Genomic DNA, 8,745 nt, shown 5'->3' with positions numbered 1-8,745 from the left:
ACGAAGTTATACGATAGAAAAATACGTCAGAGACATAAAATATCGAAATTTCATGCAATAAAAATTTAACGGAACTATGCAAATGTGTATAAAATAAACGTGCAAATCCAATGTCTGAAATATATACCTACTTGTCTAAAATTATGAGTCAATTTTAACAAACAAATCAGAATAAAAAGCAGAAGCAGACTTAAATGATTAAGTCAGTTACTTTATTTATGCTTATACCTACATGAAAGGTAACAAGTGTATTTATTTATTTTCCTTATATTTATATTATTATGAATTACTTGTATTTATTATAATATAATTTATTTCAAAATGAATAGAGTTTATGAATACTTTCAACGCATCTTTTTTATGCTTTTTATGATATGTAATTTATTATATTATAAAATATACTTTTTGAAAAATTGTTGCTTACAATTAATTATAGAGATACAAAGTGCATCCGTCTACATTCCGATTTTAATTTCAAACACCTAACACCTGTCTACTTATGACTCTATTATTCCGCCAGGTATTTCCACCAAGTGTAGCTATTTTATAGCTACACCTATTCAGGTCAATTAATTATTATCTGGCATAGTCATCAGCTGATAACAAATTGTGGTTTAGCATTTTATTTGTATACAACATATGTCGAAATATGTACACAGTTTGAATATTTTGCGCGAAGTATTAATACTATTAATCAGTCTTCTTTTCTCATAACGTTAACATTTGCAGTTCTTATTTGCGCAAAACAAAATAATAAACTTACGGGAAGCCGTTATTATAGTATCATATTATAAGTTGTCGAATAATATAAACTCACCTCGATTAGTAATTTACGTGTATTATATTATTTTTACTCAGACATAAATGACTTATTCAAATAAAATGGTCCACGAAGATTTTCAAAGATGGATCAACGAGATGATGCCGATGATCATCGAGAATCTTGGATCAAATGTCGATAAAGTACGATGTGAACTATGCGAATTTACAAAAAATTTTTTTTCCGATTTTACAAATTTTTTTTCCGATTTTACAAATTCGTCCGTCTAGCACCACAATTTTATGTCTATTTCAATCCTGTGAAAGAATTTCAATTCCGTTCAGTCAATTCGGAGAAATTTACTCAACTGTAATGTGTCGGTAATTCTGACCTTCCAGCATCCTCTTAAGACTTTTTTAAAGAACGACTATCCTTTGAGTTTTAATGGACACTGTGAATACAAAAATAAGATCACTTTTTAACAAACGGACTAAAAAAGACTTGGACATTAACACATCTGTAACAGAGACACAAAAATAAAATGGTTCACAGTTTCATACATACCGAATATCTCAGAAAAATTCATTAATATAGCAAAAAACTTAGAAGCTAAACCAGCGTATTTTAGTGTCAATAAATTAGATGGAATAATAAAATCTCATAAAGACATGCTTCCAGGGGACATAAGAAAGAACGTAGTTCATAAAATATCATGCAAAGGTTGTGAGGCAACTTATGTTGGCCAGACGAAGAGAAAAATTAAAATCAAAACCTCCGAGCACAGGAATAATATTAATCGTAACAGTGACACACATTCAGTGGTCACTGAACATAGACTGCGTTTCGATCATGACTTCGACTGGGAAAATGTCAAGATTTTAGACACAGAAAGATTCTATAACAAAAGATTAATCTCTGAGATGTTACACATCACGCTTCAAAAAAATAGTCTTATAACTAACAATCTAACACAGAATTTTTATATGCATATTCCTCGATTTTAGCGAAATTGAAACAATAATGTATATCGTTTGCGCATGGACCTCGTTCGACATTGTCATTTTTATTAGTTTTGTATTTATTTCGTATTTATATGTTTTACTTATCATTACGATCGATATTGTTTTTATACTTATATTTATTTTCATATTTATACCTTTATCTACATAACATCACGACCGAAGAACATTTTATTATACGTTACTGCTCACATTTTATACGCGACATTTTATATGACAAGGCGTATTCGATCGCTGCGAATTCTTATTACAACCGTATTGACTTGTTCCGGAATGTGATGAGTGATTAGGCTTCATAAATTATACAGTTTACATTACTTTAGAATAATATAACTTAGTTCATATCACTATACAAATGATAGATCTTTTAATCAGACAATTCAAAGCGATGTTCACACATTATGGACCTTCTATCTATTGTGACTGCGGAACCACATGCGGGACGAAGGTAAATAACTGAATAGTATTTTTAATGTAAGAATTTTTATAACTATCGTTAAGCAAGGCCTAAAGAAGGCAGAAATTCGATATGTTGAAGAATATTATATTTAAAAATTAAATTAGTCACTAATTACCGTGTTATTGACTCTAAGCGTCTATCCTAATTATTAATCGTTTAAAACTAAGAGTCTTATATATTATTGAAAAGAAGTATTAGATTTAGAACCTTTGGAAAGTGCAAAGAAGCTGAAATACGCTGGCGGAGACGAAATAACTAAAATACTAGCTGATGCATTATTGCTTCATCTGAGAGATCGTGACTGTCTGAAATATTTCTTATATTCGCGCGATATAATTTTGATATATAAAATATAATCTATATTGTTTAAGAAAATAACATCACACACACGTTTAATAATGAATAGTTTTTGAGTTGTGGTTCATCAAAGGTGCAAAACACGTTCTCTGTAACATACAATGTCCAATTAATGTTATTTTATATCTTTTACATAGCACCAATTTTATTTTATATATGGCATTTATGTGAAACTTAACCGAAAGTTTTCTAAAAACTTTTTTGCAATTCTTTTAAAAAATTTTTTTAAAATTTAATTTGGAAAAGTTTAAAAACGGACTTTGATGCGAACTCGATTAACTATTGCGTGATAAAAGAGGCAATTCAATGGCAATTGCAGGTGAATTACATGGATTACGTTAGTTACAACAACAACTGTTACAAGAACTGAGCTTCGTCGATGCGTTTGAAACTGAAAAAAAGAAACTCTACTGTACACGCGCGTGCGTGTATATGTGCGTGCAAAAATTTTCATTATCATTTACTTTACGCAGATATGAATTTCTTTAATACCGTAGCATAAAATTTATATCAAGAACGTGCCACGTTTTCAATACTGCAGTAGCATAAAATTTACTTCATGAAATGTAAAAAGTTCTTTACAGTATGACTATACGATGATCGCTCATTTATCAGAAAAGTAAAGCAAATTTTACATGAGTGGGCGTCTGTTCTTATATAAATCTGCCAATTCCATAAAACTTACTAGAATTCTAACACATATTTTACATTTTTCTCCGCGAGTGCATCGGGATCTCTTAAGAGAGTCCCGCGTGTACTGTTCTAAGATCCCCAATAATATTAAATCATAAAAGATACAATTCGAGCTGTCATTTAAATTTCATGAAGATAGTATGTAAAGTTAAAAGACTGCGTAGCGCCCACGTGCGCACGCAAGATGCGATTACGCGCGCACGGCGTGCGACGCGCACAATGGAATATTCCGCAAAAAGCTTGCAAGTATGCAATAAAAAATGGGTGTGACAGGGAATGGAAAGTTACTTTTTAAAAGTAACTAGTTATTGTTATTCGTTACTGAGTTAAAAAAGTAACTTGTTACTGATTTTTAAAAATAACTCGTTATTGTTACCGTTCCTTAAAAAGTAATGATTCGTTACTTTTTCGTTATCTTTTTAATACTAAAACAAGATCAATCTAAATAATTTAAGATGCAATTTTTTGTTTTAATATTAATAAAAGCAATACAATAATGACACTAAACCGATATATAAAAATACAACTATAAAAAAAAGGAAAGCGTTTTTTATATGAGCTAGAGCTTCCAGCTTCGTGCTTAATATTTCAAAGTGAATTTCGATTATCGAGGCATATTATATATAATAGACTTTGCAATAATTAATATATGTATATGTATAAACAATATGTATTTTGCAACAAATTTTTTTACAGATTTTAGAAGAGAAGGGAATTAATTCTTATAGATGCATTAAAAAGATTAAATTTGCTAGTCAATTTAATTCGTTGCAAGTTGATTGCGGTCTTATGTAAAGAATGTGTTCAAGACTGATAAAAATGTGGCGCGCAGTTTGTGTGTGGCTTTCAGTCATATTGTTAAAGTTATTACACAACAACATCCGTGTTGGCTCGCATTGGTGTTATTTCACTATTGTTGACTTATTCTTGATGAGCCTTAATTCCTTTAAAAATTTTTTCAATTACTTTATTTCTACATATAGATAGATGAGAAGTAACAAGTATGTCATTTATATATTTTTCTTATGTTGTTCATATTTATGTTGTTATGAATTACTTGTATATATTATAATTTTTTTAATATAAATAAAGCAGTTGATATAATAGATAAATTTAAGGCATCTTTTTCATGCCTTTTACGATATGTAATTTATTATATTATAAAATATTTTTCAAAAAATTGTTACTTACTAATTAATTTTAAAGATACAAAGTGCATCCGTCAATGTTTCAATTTCAATTTCAAAACACTTAAGACGTGTCTAACAAAGACGCTATTGTTCCGCTAAGTATTTCCGACAGGTGTAGACATTTTTAAATAGAACATTTATTTATTATCTGTACAGTCATCAGCTGATAACAAATTGTTCAACATTCCATTTATAAACAACATACGGAATATATAGTCTGATTATTTTGCAATTGCGAAGTATCAATCAGTCTTCTACTGACTACTCTTCACGTTAAACTAACATTTGCAGTTCTTATTTGCGCAAAACAAAGCTAACCTTACGGAAAGCCGTAATATTGCGTTAGTTGTCAAATAATATATAAACTCACCTTGGTCAATAATCTACGTGTATTATATTATTTTTAATCGGACATGAATCACATCATATTTAAATAAAATGTCCCACGAAGATTTCCAAAGATGGATCAACGAGGTGATGCCAAAGATCATCGAGAATCTTGGACCAAATGTCGAAAAAGTACGATATGAACTACGCGAAACTACAGGCATTTTTATGATATCCAATATATATCGTGTACATCTGCACTTTAAAAACAAGATAAGCGGACAGAACGAAGAATTGTCTATGGTACTGAAAAGACCCATGCCGGGCTTTAACGAGATAACTCACATCGAATTTCACAACGAGATCCTGTTCTATCAGATATACATTCGACCGGACGAGACCTACGCGAGATGCTTCTACGCCAAAGAAGAACCACCCATCGACTCTGTAATCGCCTTAGAAAATGTTAACGGACGAGGATATTATCCTTGTCCACATGTATATAATCCTCCATTGGATTACACATTAGCTGCGATACGCGAGTTGGGAAGATTTCATGGCAAAGGATATGTCATGAAGGAGATGCAGCCAGAAAAGTTCTTCGACATCGTGGCGCGAATTCAAGAAGTTAGATACACAAAGAGGGCGGAGAATATATACGAGTTTATAGCCAACATTCAGTCGGTACGCGTGGTAGAATATCTTCGCAGTCAAGGCCATGATACAGTTTTCTGCGATAAGATGGAAGCCTTATTTTCGAACTCGTTCGACGAAGTGATGATGAAGACGGTGCAGCCACTGGAACCGTTAGCCACGTTGTGTCACGGTGATTTTACGTTGAATAATATTCTCTTCAAGACAGAAGGCGATGGACAATATCGCCCGATGTTAATTGATTTCGCGCTTATCAGATACTCGACGCCCGTTATCGATCTTTCGACGCATCTTTTTCTGTGTTGTTCGAATGAAATAAGAAAAAACAAATTTTCCGAGATCATGAGAGCCTACTATGACGCGCTAAAGGAGTATCTGTTGGACGCCGGCATTCAGGACATTGAGAAGTATTCGTACAACGCTTTGTTAGATGATTTTAGTAGAGGTGCTCTCTTCGGTTTCATGCTTATGCCCTCTTTTCTATCGGTATTACTAGGACATGTCAGTCCAGAAACAATAAGAAAAGAAATATTAGATTTAGGAGCTTTAGAAAGTGCAAAGAAGATGAAATACGCTGGCGGAGACAAAGTATCTAAAATACTAGCTGATGCATTACTACATCTGAGAGATCTTGGCTGTCTGAAATATTTCTTATAGTCGCGCGATATAATTTTGATATATAAAATATGTTGTTAAACTATATTGTAAAAAAAAACAGCACACAGGTTTAATAATAAATAGTTTTTATGTTGTGGTTCATCAAAGGTGTAAAATACGTTTTCTATAACATACAATGTCCAATTAATGTTATTTTATACCTTTTACAACGCACCAATTTTATTTTATATATGGAATTCATATATGAAATTTAACCAAAAATTTTCGAAGAATCTTTTCTAAAAATTTTTTAAAAATTTATTTCGGAAAAGCTTTAAAACAGACTTTGATGCGTACTCAAGTAATTTTGCGATGACAGAAGTAACTCAATATGCGACGTGCGCAATTGCAACGTGGCCAATTGCAACGCGCGTGATCAACCGCACGATAGCAATTGTAGGTGAACTACATGGATTATGTTAATTACAAGAACACGTAGTTTTATCGATGCGGCTGACATCGGCCGTACCGATTAAGTTTATAATAATAAAAGCATAATACATTTTTTTTCACAATATAATTTATCTTTAAATATTTCTCTATAACTATATAATCTTTGGTATAAATGTTCTAAAATTTACATTCGTATGATTATAAAATTAAATTTACTTCTAGCTTGCTTTCTTTTATCCAACCTCCGTGGTCTTCCTTTTACAGGAAACATCTTACGTGTCGACAACATCTAACATGACACGTAATTAGTCGATCGTGTTTGTCACATTTCTATCTGTTCTGTATGTTAGAACAAATAAAATTAGATTTTTGTAAAAATGTTATTTTGTTTTCCTACTAAGACTTTCATTTGTTAAATAATTTGTTTATGTAGCATTTATTGGCCAGCATTATAGGTATATACAGTCCTTTGTAACTTCTAAGTTTACAACATAAAATAAATGTAATCATGAAAAGAATGTGTGTATATTATATAACAAATAATAAAACAAATATGTATGTTACATCAATATACGCAATATTTACACTTAATATATCGATTCTTATATTGTTAACATAAATAATATCTAATAATAATTAAATAACTAGTCCCGAAGGAAGCACTCTAGTTAACATTAGAGTACGAGACTGTCAACACTAGTTTAATTGTTTAGAGATTTTAATAAATATATATTAATAAATTTATTTTATATCATGATTATTCTTACATATCAATTAGGATGGGTCCATATATATGCGTTAAAAATGAAGTAAATTTAAACATATAAGTTAAACAATTGTAAGTTTCTAAAATAAAGAAAAAAATTAATAATTGCATGAGAAAGAATTGTATTAACCAAAATACATATTTACTTTGCAGAGATAAAAAAAAATACGTCAGAGATAAAAAATATCGAAATTTCGCGCATTAAAAACTTAATACTGCAAAAGCATAAAATAAACATGCACATTCAATGTCACATATTTGTTTGAAATTATGAGAAATTATATATTTTATCAAATATATCAAAATAAAAAATAGAAGCAGAGTTAATTGATTAAGTTAATTACTTTATATATACATATAGATGAGAGGTAACAAATGTATTATTTATATATATATATTTTTTTGTTATATTTATATTGATATTATAAATTATTTTCTTTATTATAATTACATTATTTTAATGTACATTATTTTAAAATAAATAACGCAGTTTAAGGATATTTTTAACGCATTTTTTAATGTTTTTTTATATTAGGGGGAATTCTCTTAACCACGGACGACACCTAATACCGGACGTTAGCTATATCTGCAATAATTGAATCGCTACTGAGCCGTTTTTCCGCATAAACCGTAGAGGGGATAGATCAAACAACAAGTTTTGACACGTTCTAATCGTGTGTGCACAGCTAAGGAGATCGATTGATTGTTGCGTATGATGGGAAACTGATGCATCGTATAGATTATAAATTATTATATCTACCAATTTGCGTGGTCGAAAGACGTGTGAGTTGCATTATTATACTTTTTGATAAGTATTATTTTAATTACCTTTGTATTGTGTACATACAGCATTGATTTTCACAAAAAATATTTTTAATGGGTTTACTGTCCCCTGTTTACTGGGGGCTAAGGGTTTACTGTACCCTGGTTTCGGATAAAACGTTTTCCTCTATTCCGGACAATCTATACAGTATACAAATCTTAATCTTGTGTGTTCCTATTTGTATTAGTATTCGTTATTTTGATTTCAGTTGCACTTAAGCAATATAAATAGTAAAAAAAAGTTTCGTGGGATGAAAATAATTTAAAAACTGAATTTCAGAACATTCTGGCAAAACAAATTCACCTAAAAGAGGCATCTTCAAAATATGGCTTTGCAAGAAGCACTTGCTGCCAAAAATGGGCACATGAGGCTTGTGTCGATATCCCTAAATGTTCTGACAATTATATTTGTGATCGCTGCAAATTATATTAAAACTGTTCTCTGAGTACGTTAATATGTCTTATTGTGTCTGGTATTAAGTGGTACACTTAATGATTTCAAAATCATATACTAAAGTTTAATGTTAATTTAAGTTAACTACAATGATAATATTGATTATTTCGTTGCTTTATTTTGATATCTACTATTGTTAACTGATAAATAATGCAGGATAAAAAGAATGAAATATTATTATTTTTTATTTATT

At 30.4% G+C, this 8,745-nt stretch overlaps 1 protein-coding gene and 1 long non-coding RNA gene across 3 annotated transcripts; both read left to right on the top strand.

Moving 5' to 3' along the window:
- The first annotated feature begins 1,975 nt into the window (after window positions 1–1,975).
- LOC105452934 lies at window positions 1,976–8,724 on the top strand. 2 transcript variants are annotated; one of them, XR_974798.1, is made up of 3 exons: window positions 1,976–2,227; window positions 7,812–8,059; window positions 8,379–8,724. It is a non-coding gene; the product is annotated as an uncharacterized LOC105452934 (long non-coding RNA). The 2 variants fall into 2 exon arrangements; XR_974799.1 differs by lacking the exon at window positions 1,976–2,227 and adding an exon at window positions 7,616–7,644.
- On the top strand, window positions 4,645–7,250 carry LOC105452932. Its single transcript, XM_011694492.1, has one exon. The coding sequence runs from the start codon at window positions 4,918–4,920 to the stop codon at window positions 6,115–6,117; it is 1,200 nt and encodes a 399-aa protein (XP_011692794.1). The 5' UTR covers window positions 4,645–4,917; the 3' UTR covers window positions 6,118–7,250.
- Window positions 8,725–8,745: the final 21 nt, after the last annotated feature.

The sequence above is a fragment of the Wasmannia auropunctata genome, unplaced genomic scaffold, assembly GCF_000956235.1.
Source record: "Wasmannia auropunctata unplaced genomic scaffold, wasmannia.A_1.0 LD336024.1, whole genome shotgun sequence".
NCBI classification, from domain to species: Eukaryota; Metazoa; Arthropoda; class Insecta; order Hymenoptera; family Formicidae; genus Wasmannia; species Wasmannia auropunctata.
The sequence above is the reverse complement of the archived record's forward strand: the minus strand, read 5'-3'. Positions and strand labels throughout refer to the sequence as shown.